The sequence below is a fragment of the Ochotona princeps genome, chromosome 5 (assembly GCF_030435755.1).
Source record: "Ochotona princeps isolate mOchPri1 chromosome 5, mOchPri1.hap1, whole genome shotgun sequence".
Lineage (NCBI taxonomy): Eukaryota > Metazoa > Chordata > Mammalia > Lagomorpha > Ochotonidae > Ochotona > Ochotona princeps.
Window position 1 is genome coordinate 34455777 of NC_080836.1, and position 17989 is coordinate 34473765.

Consider the following 17989-nt stretch of genomic DNA (forward strand, 5'->3'; position numbering starts at 1 on the left):
GTTTCAAGATATACTGTGTAGTGCAAAAAGACTCAAATTGTTAATGCAGCCTTTAAGTTCCATCCACGTGAGAACAGAAACACTAGCATTAACAAAAGTAGAAGTGTGGTGGTATTTACTGATAAGACTTGGACCTCATCTTCCTGCTCATTTTGAACAGGTAACATTACAATTGTTAACTGTGTTCTAATTAATGTTAATGTGTTCCTAGGTTCTCCCCACCCTAGTCTTTTGATAATCTTTAGTTGACTAGGGCACAAAGGGTCAAGGGCTAAAGGAAATTGGATAAGACCAATTTTTCCACAGTTTTTCCCCTGTATCTGGGGCAAGGTGGGAAATAAAGGGAGAAGCCCCACTCAGCCTCCCAACCCATCCCAGCTTCCCCAATGTGGGACATGCTCCGAGGGTCCTGCTCTTTCAGTTTTGATAGTTCAACAGTTCTGAATTGCTGCCAGTCTCACCATTCCAAACACGATGAAATCTCTTCAGAATCCACTGGCTGATATAGTCCATCTTGGAGTCTCCATTTGCCCAGATTTTCCCTGCTAACACATGACTGATGCAGTTGATTTGTTTTGTCCTCTTGTCTTCTGTTGTCCCAACCTAGTCTTTTTTTTTTTTTTAAGATTTTATTGTTATTGGAAAGCCGGATATACAGAGAGGAGGAGAGACAGAGAGGAAGATCTTCCATCCGATCCAACCTAGTCTTAGTAGCTATTTTTGGTATCTACATAGGAACTTCAAAAAGTTCCTGGAAAATACATCATCTCTTTTTTAAAGATGTATTTTTATTGGGAAGGCAAATCTAGAGTGAAGCAGAGACAGAACTTCCATCCGCTGGTTCACTCCACAGGTGGCTGCTGAGCCAATTTTAAGCTAGGAGCCTCTTCCAGGTCTCCCATTTGGGTGCAGGGTCCTAAGGCTTTGGGCTGTCCTCTACTGCTTTTCTAGGCCAAAGCAGGGAGCTGTAAGGGCAATGGAGCAGCTGAGATTAGAACTGACACCCATATGGGATCCCAGCACGTTCAAGGTGAGGACTTTAGCCACATGGGTACCACACCAGGCCCTGGAAAATTCATTGTCTTGAAAAGTTACAAACAACTGCCCCCTTTTGTTTTTGCATCAGAATAAATTTTTCATTTTCTTGGATCTTTTGTGAGTACCCTTATATTTAGTAGCCTGTTACATATGAAAATGTTTTTCTTAGCAGAGTACTTGAAATCATTTCTGAAGGAATATTCTTCAGTTTGCTGAAAGAGCAAGCACTTACTCTCTTCACTGCAGATAGGGTTCTTGCTGTGGAGGCATTAGGAATCTAAAGAAATCATGTGTGCCCTGCGCAGTGGCCTAGCAGCTGAAGTCCTAGCCTTGAACGTGCTGGGATCCCATATGGGCACTGGTTCTGATCGGGGGAGCCCCACATCCCATTGGGCTCTCTGCTTGTGGCCTGGGAAGGCAGTCAAGGAAGCTCCTGGCTTTGGATCGGCGCAGTACCGATCATTGCTATCACTTGGGGAGAGAATCCTCAGATAGAAGATCTTCCTTTCCTCCTCTATATATCTGACTTTGCAGTAAAAATAAAGTAAATTTTAAAAAAAAATCATGTGATACATTGTGTGTATATAAAGTTGAATAGTAGCATTCTTTAGACTACGTGGTGATGATTAGTAATTTAAGATTTGTTGAAGATTTTTTTTTGAGATTTATTTTGTGTTTATTGGAAAGTCAGATATATAGAGAGGAGGAGAGAGAGGAAGATTTTCCATCCACTGATTTATTTCCGAAGTGGCGACAATGACCAGAGCTGAGGCAATCCAAAGCCAGGAGCCCAGAGCCTCCAGCCTCTTCCATGAGACATGGGTACAGGGTCTCATGGCTTTGGGCTGTCCTCTACTGCTTTCCCAGGCCACAGGCAGGGAGCTGGATGGATTGGAACCGGCACCCAGGTGGGATCTCGGTGCGTGCAAGGCAAGAACTTTAGCTAATGAGCTATCGTGTTGGCACGTTGGGTTTTTTTTTTAAGATTCTAATTTTTATTGGAAAACCAGATAAACGGGGAGAGACATAAAAATCTTCCTGTCCACTGGTTTGCTCCCCAAGTGGCTGCAACCACAGATTTACCCCACATGGGTGCACGGTCCCAAGGCTTTGGGCCATCCTCGACTACTTTTTTAAGCCACAGGCAGGGAGCTGGAAGGGAAGTGGAGCAGCTGGGATGTGAACTGGCACCCCTGTGTGATCCCAGGACATGTAAGGCAAGGGTTTAGCCACTAGGCTACCATGCCAGACTTAGATTTTTTTTCTCATACAGTTTATTTTAATGGAAATTTAGACAGATTAATCTTGCCAGACCTTTTACATTTAATTCTATCTTTCATTTCTATTTTGTTAAACAGTAGCGCTGAAAACCTACCTTTTGATTTTTTTTATTGCCTATTTTAGGGTACATTTTAATTGTGGATTTGCAGTACTTAAAATTTGTTTGCATATCAGAAAGTACATTCTCAAAAGGTGGGGATAATTTTAAGCCTTTTTTCTTTTTGAGATTTATTTATTTGAAAGAGTTTCAAGGAGAGAAGGGACAGACATTTATTTCTTCTGCTGATTTACTCTCCAAATGGCTGCGATGGTCTGGGCTGGGCAAGGCCAAAGTCAGGTGTGGTAGGCAGCAAGATTTAGCTGCTGTGCTGCGTTGCTGGCCACTTGTAGTTTTATGAGACTTGCTCAGTCTGCAAGTGCTGGTAATCCATTTGGGTGGCAGTTCATGTCCCGGCTGTTCCAGTTCCTATCTAGCTCCTTGCTTATGGACTGGGAAGGCAGGGGAGGATAGCCCAACTTCTTGGGACGCTGTACCCACATGAGACATGGAGGAAGCTCCTGGCTTTGTATCTGCTCAGCTTTGGTCCATTTAGGGAGTGAGCTAGCAGCTGGAAGTCCTGTCTCTCCTCTCTAAATTTGCCTTTCCACTAACAATCTTTTTTAAAAAATCTTTTTAAAAGCTAATATTTTAAGAACTCTAAGAAAACTCAATTATGCAATTTCCTGATAGAAATTTCCTCGTTTTGACTAATAGGTTTGTGTGCCTCTGATTCAGAGCACAATAAGCACCGATCCTAGTGCTTCCTCTCGTGGAGCTAGTTCTCCTGGTCTAAGTCCTATGACTCCTGTATCCAAAGGTAAGAAACATTTTTATTTTTTATTGAAAGGCTTTTGATGTTTACTGTTTTCACATGTTGTTTGTGATACTGTTTTCAAACATATTTTTGGTTTTTTTGTGACTATTGATATTGCATGTTTTTCATAGTAGGTGATATGGAATGTGTTGTAGTTCATTTAAACAATGTTGCTGAGGTTTCGCACCATTAAAGTGATCATTTTATTACAGTTTATGCTAGCCATTTTGTTTGATTTCTATTTTTAAATTTAAATAAACATACATTTGATATCTTCTGGTCCCCAACCCCTTACTTCCAAATGGCGATGAAAATTTCTTTGGAGAAGGAAAATCCAGTAAGTTTCTGGGATAAGAATCTGGGTGAAGCAACAGGGAAGAGTGAACATGCACACCACCTAGGAGGGGGCTGCGCTTTGAAGCGGGAAGGGAAGCTCAAGAAATTGGAACAAAATTGGAAAAAAGGGGAGGGAGGGCCAAAAGGGAGGGACGGTGCCGGCCAGGCGGAGGAGGGGCCAGCACCCAGTGTGACGTAGCAGATCAGCAATGGGGTGGTGTTAGGGAAGCCACAAGGACTGCTGGCTTTCAAGATGGGTTTCTGCCTGTATACTCCCAGTGCTCCCTTTACATGGGTGGTGAGTGCTTTGGGTCTGTCATATTCCCTTCTTCCCAAGTGTAGCATATGCTGAAATTGCAAGGCATAAATATATGGCGAAATGACTGAAACTTCTTAAGACATGTTTTGTGGACATAAAACACATTTGTGTCTGCAATGATAAATGAAGTCTTAAGTAATAAGCTTTTTTTTTCTTCTTTTTAAGGTGCTTCCCCGTACGGAGTTGCTGTAAACCCCAGGATGAACTTGAGTTCTAATTTAGGTGCAATGGCTACAATCCCTTCCATTCAACTTTTGGGACTTGAAATGTTGCTTCATTTTCTGTTGGGTCCGGAAGTCTTGAGTTTCGCTAAGCAAAACAAGCTTGTATTGAACTTAGGTATTTGTTTTTTAAAAAATTAAATTGTTAAAGTAATGCGGGATTCTGTAAAATTGTGTGAAGACGAGATTTAAGTTTTCTAGAACTAATATGTTCTGTAATTTACATATGAATTATAAATGTTTAATTCAAAACATTTTTTCAGACCTTTTGAAATTTTGTATCTAAAGTTTTGTGAATCTTGTTTTGCATATTTCTCTTTGATCTCTGTTCTTTAGAGCCACTTGAGCATCCCTTGATCAGCAGCCCTCCTTTTTTCTCAAAGCATGCGAATACACTTATCACTGCTGTTCATGATAGCTTCGTTGCAGTTGGAAGAGATGCTTCTGGTAAATACTGTAGAATGTATTTGTTCAAATAGGAGATGCTTATATAATACCATCCATTGGTTGTGTTGTGTACCAAGAACATTATATAATTTTTAAGGACTATATTGTTACAAAGAGGGAGATAGATGTACTCCCTAAGTGGTCTCAGTGGCCAGAGCAGGGCCAGTTTGATGCCAGGACCTAAAAGCCTCATCTGAGTTGCCCATGTGGGTTCAGGGGCCCAAGCATTTGGGCTATCTTGTACTATTTTTCCCAAACTGTTAGTGGGCAGCTGGATGGATAGTGGAGTAGTTGGGACTGCAGCTGCTGCCTGTATGGAATCCCAGCTTTGCAGATGGCAACTTTATGCACAGTGCCACGAAGCAGCCCCTCACTTAATTTTTGAAGAAACATTGTTTGTCAAAATTGCTTTAAAATTTGTTTGAAAGGCAGAGAGATGTATCTGCTGGCTTACTCCCCTAATGGTGGCTGTATCATCTGCGGCTGGCCAGACCAAAGCTAGAAGCCAGAAGCTTGGTTTGGGTCTCTCTTTGGATGCAGTGCCCCAAAGACACTGGCCGCCTTCTGCTTTCCCAGGTACTCTAACAGGGGCTTCACCAGTGTTCATGTAGGATGCCACCATTGCAGGGGCACCTTAATCTGGTATGTCACAATGCTGGGCTCCATGAATTTGTTTTATTTGAAAGGTTTTTTTTAAAAGGGAGGGAGGGAGATAGAGGGGAAAGGGAGATATTTTCAGTTGGCATCTTCGCAACTTTAACCCCTGTTAGTGAGTTGTAAAAACAAGCTAGCTGTGTGGTAACACAACAGGGTGGAGGAGTCCACCATGTGGGGCGGCTGGGGGTTTGGGGAGTGGTTGGGGGAGTCCCACTGCCTATTAAATTGTCACACAATGCAATGTAACCAATAATAAAAAACAGAGTTAGCTGGGCTGTGCAGGAAAGTGTCACCAAATAAGTGGTGCAGCAGCAGTTATGACTGATTCCTAGACTGTGTCTCCAGCAAATGTACGCCCAGCATGTGTATCTAACTTGGAAAATTGCATAATCCGATCGATATGAGTAAAAAAGTTAAAAATGTGACATAACTTTTTCTTTTTGTTAGATACCTACTGAGTTAGTTTTTGTTGGCCTCAAAAGTGGATTCAGAATACACAGAAACAGGATAGAATTCTACTTCATGTTTTAATGTTTTTAGTTTTTGCAAACACAATAAGAAAGTATTTAAATGGGGTATTGTAAGGAAATTTGTTTTCACTTTTAATCTAAAATTATTTAAATTTTGAATATTGATTACATAGTTTAGGGATGGATACCCATACAAGGTTCTGATTACAATGAGGAGGGTCAAGGTGTGGTAGAAGGGGTGTGAGATAAACGTTTAAGTTTTTTTTCCTCCAGTGTGTGGGGGAGATACCAATTTATTACATGGAAGAAGGGGACAGTGTTTGTAGTTACGTGTAGTTCATTGAAACTATTCTGTTTGACAGATGCAATTCTCAGTGCTATCTGGAAGGAGCTAATTAGTTTGGTCAAGTCAGTTACTGAATCAGGTAAGTAGTAAAATACTGATCAAATGATTTTTTTTAAAGATACATTTATTTTCATTACAAAGTCTGATATACAGAGAGGAGGAGAGATACAGAGAAAGATCCTCAGTCTGATGATTCACTCCCCAAGTGAGCGTAACGGCCAGTGCTGTGCCGATCTGGAGCCAGGAGCCAGGAACTTCCTCCAGGTCTCCCACATGGGTGCAGGGTCCCATGGCTTTGGCCCTCCTTGACTGCTTTCCCAGAGCACAAGCAGGGAGCTGGATGGGAAGTGGAGCTGCTGGGATTAGAACTGGCGCCCACATGGGATTCTTGCGAGTTCAAGGCGAGGACTTTAGGCGCTAGGCCACACCGCTGGCCCCTGATCAAATGATTTTTATAGCACTTAGTAAATGGCTTATGGGTATGATTCTTAAAATTTTTTTTTGTAGAATTCTGGACTTTGCTATAAAATCAGAGCAATGATTTCTTTTTTTTTTTTTTAATAATTATTATTTTATGACACAGTTCCATGGCTTTTGGAATTCCCTTTTCCCCCATCCCCAAAATCCTATCCCCCCACACTGATTTTCCCCTTTATTAATCGAGTAGTATAGCTTTTCATAAACAGTCACAAATCCGTCATTGTGGGCATGTACAATGGCAGAGAGTCCAGCATCCCATTGTTCAGATAGAGTCAACAGTTTCATTGGGAATCCATCTTTGATCCGGAAGTAGAGATGCATATTGCTTTGTGTCATCACATCTGGATGATAGTCTCCATTATACAGTTACTCCACATCTCCTTAAGAAGCCATAATACAAAATCAACAGGAAGAAAAACAAATTTATAGTTCAATGAAGTTAAATAACATGTTACTGTGTGACTAATACGTAACTGCAACAATGAAGAATATCAAGAACCTTCTTGAAGACATAATGTGACTTAATGAGTGAAGAATTTAATGAGAAGAAAAACTGAGCAAAGCAGTTATTTAGTAAAAAATGGATTTTCATAGCTCTTGAACTGTATATATATTTATCTCCAAAAGGATGCACATGTTTAAAAGCCCTACCATTTTGCTGTTTAATAGGTAATAAAAAAGAGAGACCAGGTTCTGAGGTTTTGACTCTTTTACTAAAATCTTTGGAAGGCATAGTGAAGTCAGAAGCATTTCCTGTTTCAAAATCACTGGTAAGTGTGATACCATCAGGTAGGACTTTTAAAACCAAACTCTGAAGATAAAAGTGAAGATACATGAACAAAAATGTTTGAGCAGCTATATATTTCAACTTTTTACCAGCAGTTTACCTTTGTAAATATAAAGTACTGATTTAGTAGTTGTTTAAAACCACTTATGGAGAGGAGAGAAAAATCTTCCATCTGCTGGTTCACTCCCTAAGTGGCCATCCATGGCTAGAGCTGAGCGGATCTGAAGCCAGGAGCCAGGAAATTTTTCCAGGTCTCATGTGGTTTGGCCCTGGATTTGAATTTTTATTTTATTTTTTTAAAGATTTATTTATTTTTATTACAAAGTCAGATGTACAGAGAGGAGGAGAGACAGAGAGGAAGATCTTCCTCTGATGATTCACTCCCCAAGTGAGTACAACGTCCAGTGCTGTGCCGATCTGGAGCCAGGAGCCAGGAACTTCCTCCAGGTCTCCTACACAGGTGCAGGGTCCCAAAGCATTGGGCCGTCCTCAACTGCTTTCGCAGGCCACATGCAGGGAGCTGGATGGGAAGTGGAGCTGGTGGGATTCGAACCGGCGCCCATATGGGATCCCGCAGTGTTCAAGGCGAGGACTTTAGCCACTAGACCACGCCGCCGGGTCCTGGATTTGAAGTTTGTAAAGAATTGTTTAATTGAAAGAGTTATGTGGTTGGGAGAGCATCCGTCACCTAGTTTAATCCCCAAATAGCTTCAGGCTTGTCCTAGGCCTTTTCTGAGCTTGGAGCTTCGCCTGGGTCTCCAGCATAGGTGCAGGCATGCTAGCAGGCAGTGCAGCAGCAGGAACTTGAATTGGTACTGGTATTGGATGCTTGGGCTTTAGGTTGAGGCTTTACTTGCTAAACCACACTGGGCTATGACAGCAACTAAAAAACAAAACACAACGCTAGAATCAACCGCACCAATAAAGTGGGGTAAAGGTATGAAAGTTGAGCTAAAGAAAGTCAAATGTCTGGTAGTTTTGTAAGATTAGTGAGCTTCATGAATTGCTTGCTGGTATATTACATAGTGCCTGTTTTTAATGTGGAGAAGGAAAGCGTGAATTGGGTCTTTGTTTAGCGAGTGTCTGAAATGCTGCAGAGTGAATAAGCAGTACTGTTACATAGAATACTTTTTTTTAAAGATTTTTATTGGAAAGTCAGATGTACAGAGACGGGGAGAGACAGAGAGGAAGGTCTTCGTCCGATGATTCACTCCCCAAGTGACTGCAACGGCCGGTGCTGTGCCAATCCAAAGCTGGGAACCAGGAGCCTCTTCTGAGTCTCCCACGGAGGTGCAGGGTCCCAAGCTTTTTGGGCAGTCCTTGACTGCTTTCCCAGGCCACAAGCAGGAAGTGGAGCTGCCGGGATTAGAACCGGTGCCCATATGGGATCCCGGCACGTTCAAGGCGAGGCCTTTAGCCGCTAGGCCACGCCGCCGGGCCCAGAATATTTTTTCTTATGATTCTATATGCACCAGTATTGCCAAATGGTTAATAGCATTGGCTCTTACATTGAATCTCTGTCCAAGTATTTGTTATTGTTATTTTACTTGTTAAGAGAGATGGTAGTAGTCAGTCACAAAAAAATCATATCAAACATAATGGGAAGTGTGCAGAGTCACTGTCTAGCAGTGTCTCAAGAATACTGTAAAGGTTTTTTTCAGTAACAGTTTTCATTGTTAATGGGACTGGTTACATAGTTACATAGTAATATTTTAAGATAGCAATTTAGGAAGTTAGATTTGAGCTGGTAATACTTTGAAATAATTGATTTCTGACACCAGTGAGCTTCTGATTCACTGCAGATTTTAGCTGTGTAAGAAAATAGAAATAGCCTCAAAAGTCATTAGTAGAAAAACGGTTGAGTTGGGTATCATGTCTTGATTTAGTTTAGTTCAATGTAAGAATGAAGCTAGCTGTAAAGCTTAGTAATACTGAATTATACTATGTAATACTATAGTGTAGTTTAGTGTATATTAAAAAGCAGCTCAAAAGGTTGCTTCTCTTTGTATGAAGTTTTAAATGCTCAGGAAATTAGATTCGTTTTCAAGATTTACTTATTTTTTACTAGATCAGATTTGTGGAGGGAAGGACCGACCAAGAGAAAGGTCTTATTCTGCCAATTAGCCAATTGAGCCATTGAGCCGGGCCCAGGAAATTGGATTCTAAATTGAATGTATTAATTATCCCTGGTGGTAAATGTCTTTTGAGCGACTTTCTGTACATTTGTTTAATCTTAAAATGAATACATTTGTATTGATAGAAATGTATATGCTCATTTTGAAGGAATGACAATTCAACTTGTGATAAATTATAAGTAAAAAAAATAGTTAACACTGGTTTACCTTTACTAAAGTGATATTTTTATGGCTAATTTGTTGTGAAACTTTTTAATCTTTCTTAGGTCCTCATGGAAATTGCAATTAAAGGACTTCCCCAGAAAGTATTAGGTTCACCGGCATATCAGGTTGCTAATATGGATATTCTTAATGCAAGTATCTTAAATGTAATGATATGCTAAAGATTGGTCAAAAACATGAGTTCCATGATATTTACCTTTCGTTAAAAAGTATACTTTATGATCACAAAATTGAGAATTTTGGATTTGTAATTTGTTGACGAAATTAAAGAGCTGATTAAGAAAGCAATGCAGTAATGTTAATCATATAGTTAATGTGGAAGCATTTTTCTATAAATGACCTGCAGAAGGAAAGTTGTGTTTATACGTAACAGCAGTGCTGGTCATGTTCTGTGTGGTTAGGATCCTTGAGTTCATCATTTGAACTCTGCTTAATGTATGCATAATGGGTACTTTGGGTTACGTTAATGTTCTATATCTGAAATCACCAGTTCCTTGATTTCTTGTATTGATGGAATGACTAATTACAATATTCAGATCTTTTTATGTGTGTATGGTTTACATTATGCAAAAAAGTTGTCAAATTTTAAGTAATAATGAAAGATGAGGCAGTTTTCTTAACAGTGTTTCTTAATTGAGTATTTATTGGAAACTGATATGCTGTTCATGAGAAGATTGACTTCATGCTTTACTTTCTTCAGGGGACTCCAGCTTTGTTCTTAATTCAGTTAATTTGTAGTGAGAATTTCATGGAATGTGGCATAGCAGATGAAAAGTAAGTTCCTCCTTTCTCCTGAAACTTCTTTGTTAGAAATGTTATGACATCAGATTCTTTTGATTTATACATGTATTACTATCATGGTGTTTCTTTAAATTAGTAAATGAAATATTTGAATTCATTTTATATTCTTTGCATCCTTGGAATTGTCATTGTACATTTAATGTATGAAAGATTATAGTGCATTTTTAATTTTTTTTTCAGGTTTTTTCTCAATCTGGAGACACTTGTAGCCTGTGTGCTTTCTGGTCCGACTTCACCACTGGCTTTTAGTGACTCTGTTCTAAGTGTTATAAATCAAAATGCAAAGCAATTGGAGAACAAGGAACATCTGTGGAGAATGTGGAGCATTATAGTCACGCCATTAACTGAACTGATTAATCAGGTATGATAAAAGTGTGCTGTATTTTTTTTTTTACCTAATTTAGAGTATTTTTAATTTTTTTGTTAGAGTACAAGGAGAAATGAAAATAAGTTTGAAGTTAAGTAGAAGGCTTACTGTTTCTCTTGTGATGGGTTGATTCAGTGTCTTCCTGCTCCCACTTCCACCCACTTCACGTATTTTCCCAGAAGATAGCTTTTAGCCCTTAGTGACAGAGCTGTTCACACGGGCTTTGGAAGACGTGGAGAAGCACCAGCAGGTCTCAGTTGGTGAGGTGGTTTTCAGTTCTTTCATGTTGCATTAGATCCTCCGCTTCTATTAGTGACTCAATTGAGGAGCTTCACATACTGCTTGGGAATCCTACAGAGAATGAAGAGACATCACTTTAGAGATGGCTGCAGCCTGCACTGAGTTTGTAATAGTGTAACTTTTTTTTTTTAAGATTTATTTATTTTTAAATTGGAAATCCAGAGTAGGAGAGACGGAGAGGAATATCTTCCAGTCGATGACTCACTCCCCAAGTGGTTGCAACAGCCAGAGCTGTGCTGATCTGAAGCCAGGAGCCAGGAACTTCTTCCTGGTCTCCCACACGGGTGCAGGGTCCCAAGGCTTTGGGCCGTCCCTGAATGTTTTCCCAGGCCACAATGCAGGGAGCTGGATGGGAAGTGTGGCTGCCGGCATTAGAACCAGTGCCCATGTGAGATCCCAGCACATGTAAGGCAAGAACTTTAACTGCTAGGCTACCGTGCTGGGCCCATAGTATAACATTTTAATGCCATTTTAAAGAACTTTTTAAAAATTGAAACACATTTATAGAGAGGTAAGAGGGATCTTCTACCCACTGGTTTATTGTCTTGAGTGACCATTTTGGCCATTCTCTGCCAAGCCGAATCAGCAGACTGGAGCTTTGCCCAGGTCTCCTGTATTACTTCGTCGGTCCACTCCTGGTTTCCCAGGCAAAAGAGTGGGGAGCAAGATTGAAAATAGAGCAGCCAGTGCCAAAATGGATACCCACAGAGTATACCAACTTTGCAGATAGAGACTTAGTCCCCTACACGAGCCTTGGGAATGAAGAAAGTCAGTGTCTTTGGGCATACATGCAGTGCAGTCCAGTTTGTATAGCGAGTGGTGTTGCTAGGTGTTTTTTTTTTTAATCTTGAGAGCAAAGAAAAGATTGATTTGTTTTGGGGGCGCCAAGCATGGTAGCCTAATGGCTAAAGTCCTTGCTTTGCATATACTGGGGTCCCATATTGAATGTTGGTTTGTGTCCTGGCTGCTCCACTTACCTTCCAGGTCCCTGCTTGTGGCCTGGGAAAGCAGTTGAGGAAAGCCGAAAGTTTTGGGACGCTGCACTGCGTGGGAGACCCAGAAGAAGCTCCTGGCTTTGGGATCTACTCTGCTTTAGCCATTGATGCCCTTTTGGGAGTGAACCAGTGGATGGAAGATCTTTATCTGTAAAGCTGCCAACTAAAACAAAGGCAAATGTGAAGAACACCCCAGTAAAATGACAACAGAAGACTAAATGAAAAACCCATTCCTAAAATGACAGGACCAAATTACTACCCATTCATATTAACCCTGAATGTAAATGAGTTAAACTCATCAATCAAATGTTATAGATTAGTGAACTGGATTTTTTTTTTCCATTTTTTAAATTTTATTTTTGACAATCTTTACACAGTTAATTAGGGCACAAGGGTTCAAGGGCTACAGGAAAGTGGGTAAGACTATCATTTCCACATTTTTTTTCTCCATCTGGGGTAAAGGAGGTAAAGGGGGCGGTAAAGGGAGAAGCCCCATCCAGTCTCCTACCGATTCCAGGTCCCTTATATGGGGCATGCTCCAAGGGTCTTGCTCAAGTGCTTTTGTTAGTTCAACATTTCTGAATTGTTGCAGAATCCACTGGTTGACATAGTCTATCTTGGAGTCTACGTTTACAGCATATGGCTGGGATAGTTTATTGATTTGTTTTGTCCTCTGTCTTTTCATGGTTAGGGATCTGAGTCTGGCAGGTCAATTGAGGTGAACCCAGGCCAGGTTCTTGTGTGTACTTGCAAGTACGGGGCCTGGCACAGTCCATTGCCCCAATTAGCTGGTGGTTGCAATTGCTGGGTTGGTTCTGTTTCCAGCCCCATCTTCCACTCGATGGGTGTTGCAGTCCAGCCTGATTCTGTCCAGCACACACTCGGTCGTCACAAACCAGTGGGAGCTGCAGCCTAGTTGGAGCGACCCATAATGTGACCTGGATTTTTTTTTTATTTTTTTGTTTTTGTTTTTGTTTTTTTTATTGGTTTCCTTTTTTTTAAAATACATTTTATTATTGTTATTATTTTATAATACAGTTTCATATTCCCTTATCCCCTCCTCAGTTCCCTCTCCCCCAGTTCCTCTATATCATTACTAACACATAGTTCTTCATACTGAGTCATATGTCCATCATTGCGGGCATAGACACTGGCAGAGTTCCAGAATCCTATTGTCAAGATATAGTAAAGTTTCATTGTAAGTCCATCTTTGTCTGGAAGTAGAAACCCATACCACACTATATCCTCACATCTGAATGTTAGTCTGTTTCTCAGCTACTGTACATCTCATTAAATGAAAAGTCATGATTCAAAATCAACAATAGAAAGAAGAAATTTACAGTGCCATGAAGTTAAATGACATGTTACTAGATATGACAGTTTCCATTACACAGCTACTAAACATCCCCTTAAATGAAAAGTCATGATACAAAATCAACAATAAAAAGAAAAATAGAAATTTACAATGCCTGAAGTTAAATGACATGTTACTAAATATGACAGTCTCCATTACACAGCTACTATACATCCCCTTAAATGAAGAGCCACAAAACAAAATCAACATCTGGAAGAAAAAAGAAATTAACAACATCAAGAAGTTGAATATTAATTATGCTATTAAATGACTAATGTGTAGCTGAAGAAATGAAAATCAAGAACCTTCTTGAAGAATATGATGCCACTTCATGATCTACGAGTCATTGAATGATTTAATCAGAAGGAAGTGTTTTGAAGAGATGAAAACAACAGAAAACAACAAAACCCATGTGATATAGTTTCCGCTGATCTTTGTTGAAGTGTGTCTCCTCCAGACAATAAGCAGATGGGTTTTGTTTTTTAATCCATTCTACTAATCTATGACGTTTGATTGAGCTTAAGCCATTTACATTCAGAGTTTAATATACATGGGTGTTACTTTGGTCCTGTCATTTTAGGAATGGGTTGTTCATTGGTTTAGCCTTCTGTTGTCATTTTACTGGGATGTTCTTCACATTTGCCTTTGGTTTTGGTAGGCACTATTCCTCTTTTCTGTCAAGAGAACTTCTTGAAGTATCATTTGTAGGGCAGGTTTGGAAGAGGCAAATTCTTTTAGCTTTTCTTTACTGTGGAAGAATTTTATTTCATTTTCAAAGACAAAAGAAAGCTTTGCTGGATGTGTTATCCTAGGCCAACAATTTTTTTCTTTTAGAATCTGGAATATGTCACTCCATTCTCTTCTTGCCTGTAGAGTTTCCTGTGAGAGATCTCCTGTGAGCTTAATTGGCATTCCTTTATATGTCAGTTGATTTTTTTCACATGCACATTTAAGGATCTTTTCCTTATGTTCGATTGAAGAGAGCTTGATGATCATGTGTCTTGGTGAAGATCGCTTTTGATCAAGCCTATTGGGAGTTCTGTGCCCCTCCTGGAACTTGTTTCCCAATTCTTTCTCCAGATTAGGGAAATTTTCCTTTAGTATTTCATCAAATACATTTGCAAACTCAGCTTCTCTTTCTGCACCTTCTGGGACTCCCATAACTCTTATATTTGGCCTGTGAATAGTGTCTTTAATTCTTGAATACTTTTTTTGGCCGGATGCAGCTCTGCTTCCAGCTTTTTGTTTGCTTCCCCCTGTTGACAGGAAATACCTTCCAATTCTGAGATTCTTTCTTCTGCTTTCTTCATTCTATTTTGGAGACTCTCCACTGTACTCTTAACTTGTTCTACTGTGTTCTTAATTTCTGATATACCAGCCTTGATTTGCTTTATTGCTTCCTTAAATTCTTTGAACTCTTGCATGAGCTTCTCATTGTTGATCAGAATCTTTACAATGAGTCTTATGGATTCTGTGTGCCCCATTTTCTTGATGTCTTCCTCAGTTAACTCTGAGATTGGCATAGGGTTTTGGTTCTTTGCAGGGGAGTCTTCGGTAATATTCATTGTGCCTTTGTCTCTTCTTTTGCTCTTGTTCATTGTACTTCTGGTTAGCGGAGTCTTGAATTCCTTGGGGCAGGTTTCTAAGCTGTGTCACCCACAGGTCTACAATGCGATTTTACTTATTGAGGTTGGTACACAATTTTTTTCCTTGCAGCCACTTGTGCCACAACCTCCAGCGAGTTCCAGGTCTGGGTTCTTATGTCAGATTTCCACCGTGGTCTCCATAGCCCCAGCTCTTGGCTCACCACTCTCCACCTCCTGTGATACCGTGCTGAGGCTGCACTGTTGTCACTGCAACCTTTCTGCCACTTTTGGTTGGAGCAAGTCCCAGGATTAGAGAGACACCAGGTGTCCTATATAATTAGGTTGTTGGTGGTGCTGATCTTGCCAGAACCTGTTGGACATTAGGTTTGGGTGCCACACGGACCTATTTTGACCGGTACGCTGCCAGAGTCAGTATTAATTTCCTGTGCGACCAGTGCAATCACGGACCTCAGCAAGTTCTAGCAAGATCAGCACATGTGCAGTTCACTGTTGTCCGCTGCAGTCCCAAAGCTATTGCCACAGTGCCCAAAATGGCACCTGATATACAACCACTACAGTTCTTGATCTGGCCGTCAGATCCGAGGGCTACCCAGACCTGTCCTGGGTGGAACCCGTAGAATGCCACGTCGTTGCAGTTCACTGAGACAGAAATGAGCTGACTCCCAGCTCAGTGCATGCTCCATCCCTTCCCTTGCCCTTTTCTCCTTTCACAAAATGGTGCCCAACTCAGCTCTAAGGAGCTGACTTGGCTGTGAAATCCGCTCTGTTCTCTCACTGCCCGTCTGAGATCTGCTCTGTCTCTGCTCCTGGTCAAATCAAACGGACCAGCAGAACGGACAGTTCTTTGTCTGGGTTCACCACCCTAGCTCCCAGTGAAAGTCCCTTCCCACCTGGTTGCTGGTGGCGTTCCGGATGCTGTTGGAGTTTAGATCGCTGTGCTGGAGTATCAGTCTCTGCAACACCACACTGCTGTGTCAGCTGCTTTCCTGTGTCAGTCTCCAGGTACCCCTCTGCTGTTGTTCTGTCCCTTCCTATTTCCTGAAATATGTCCTCTGTGCTTCATCCTGATTAAATGTTTTTCTGTCCGCATAAACGTGTGCTTACCCTATTCTGCCATCTTGATTCTTTTTTTTTTAAACCAAAACCCATCTATTGCCTACAAGAGATGTCTCACCAACAAAGGTTAGCGAAAGCTGTATCACGGATTTTGATACATTTTTTAAGTTTAATCTCTTGAAATAGATCATACAGTAGCATCCTTGTCTTCAAGAAGGTTCTTGATTTTCTTCAGTGACACATTATTTAGCATGTTATTTAACTTCATGTCATTGTTAATTTCTTCCTGTTTTTGTTTTGTGGCTTTTCATTTAAGGGGATGTATAATAATTGTAATGAAGACTGTCATATCTAGTAGCATGTTACTTATGGCATTGTAAATTTCTATTTTTCTTCCTGTTGCTGATTTTGTATTGTAATTTTTCATTTAAGGGGATGTATAGTAACTGTGTAATGGAAGTTTGTCATCCAGATGTGAGGATACAATATGGTATGCATCTATTTCCAGACCAAAATGGACTCTCAGTGAAACTTGACAATAGGAAGCTGGACTCTGCCATTGTCCATGCCCTTAATGATGGACATATGACTGCTTATAAAGAACTATAGTATAGTAATAATATAGGGGTACTTTGGTGGGGGAGGGAATTGGAGGGGGTGTGGGAAATCCCAGAGCCTATGGAACTGTGTCATAAAATGATAATAATAATAAGGTTATGAAATAAAAATAAAATAAAAAAAACTTAAAATTTTATTCTTTTTTACCAGTGATATGGAGGGACAGAAAGATCTTGGACCTGATTGTTCACTCATCAAGTGGTTGCAGTGGCTAAATATGGATCAGGCTGAGTTCAGTAGTCTGGAATTGCATTAATGTCCCCCATGGTGGTGGCAAAGGTCCAGTATTGGGCCATCTTGCACTCTTTCCCAAGCACTAGCAAAGAGCTGGATGGAGAAATGGTAGATCCAGGACACAAACTGTTGGCTATACAAGGTTCTGATCCTGTGTGTGGCAGTTTAAAATGCAGTACCGCAGTGCTGTCCCTGAAAGTGGAAGCTTAGAACCGATGGACAATTTTCTCCCTTTGAGATTGTAAAGTATAGTGGGACTAGAGTTGAGTCACAGTGGGTACAGGTGCTGCTGCCTGACAGCCGTCTCCTAGGGGTGCGGGTTTGTGCCTTGTGTGTTCCAACTGATTCAGTTCCCCAATAGTAGGTCTGGGAAAGCAGTGGAGTGTGGCATAAGTGTGGGCCTCTAAATATCCACATAGAAGACTTGGAAAAAACTCTTGGCTTTGGAGTGGCGTTGGGAAGGTCTAGCCCAAGCTTTCGCAGCCCGTTGGAGAATGAACCAGTGGGTGAGGGTTTCCTCTTTTAGACTGTTAGACTTGTTAGCTTCTGGTGGTTGCCGGCAATCCCTGCATTCCTTGTTGGCAGCTACGTCACTTCAGTTTCTCTTCACATGGTCTTTCTTGTGTGTTTTCCATGTCTACTTTTTTCTCCTAATATGGGAGGTTGTTCCTTGGATCAGTCGAATTAATGCAATATAAACTCATGCTAATTTGGTTGTATCTAAAGGTTTTGTATACAGATCAGATCTCATTCACAGGTAACAGGAGTTTATCATATTGTGAGTATACTAAATTGGGGATAGAAATTGATGGTAATTTGTGTAACTTTGTTATTTTAGACTAATGAAGTGAATCAAGGTGATGCCTTGGAACATAATTTTAGTGCCATCTATGGTGCATTAACCTTACCAATAAATCATATATTTTCAACACAGAAATTTCCAGCGGTAAGACTGCTATGGTTTTTTCATGTGAATAATTTGTGGTTTTCTGAAGATTAATGTTTTCCTCTATTATAATGCATTACTATAATTCTTCCTAAAGTAAGAATTTTTGGAGCAGGTT

General features: G+C 40.5%; 1 protein-coding gene across 4 annotated transcripts in view; it reads left to right on the forward strand.

Moving 5' to 3' along the window:
* The window catches only part of RIF1 (replication timing regulatory factor 1), a 260403-nt gene that overhangs the window by 16076 nt on the left and 226338 nt on the right, over positions 1 to 17989 (forward strand). For 3 of the 4 annotated variants that reach the window (XR_009245441.1, XM_058664474.1, XM_058664476.1), the window contains exons 10-19: positions 9 to 160; positions 3074 to 3176; positions 3994 to 4167; positions 4386 to 4496; positions 5986 to 6048; positions 7119 to 7219; positions 9638 to 9724; positions 10294 to 10367; positions 10575 to 10755; positions 17764 to 17871. Coding sequence is in view for 3 of the 4 variants with exons in the window: in XM_058664474.1 (XP_058520457.1) it covers positions 9 to 160; positions 3074 to 3176; positions 3994 to 4167; positions 4386 to 4496; positions 5986 to 6048; positions 7119 to 7219; positions 9638 to 9724; positions 10294 to 10367; positions 10575 to 10755; positions 17764 to 17871 (1154 nt within the window). In the remaining variant the exon portion in view is untranslated. The remainder of the gene's footprint in view (positions 1 to 8; positions 161 to 3073; positions 3177 to 3993; positions 4168 to 4385; positions 4497 to 5985; positions 6049 to 7118; positions 7220 to 9637; positions 9725 to 10293; positions 10368 to 10574; positions 10756 to 17763; positions 17872 to 17989) is intronic. The other variant, XM_058664475.1, reaches the window with a different exon arrangement.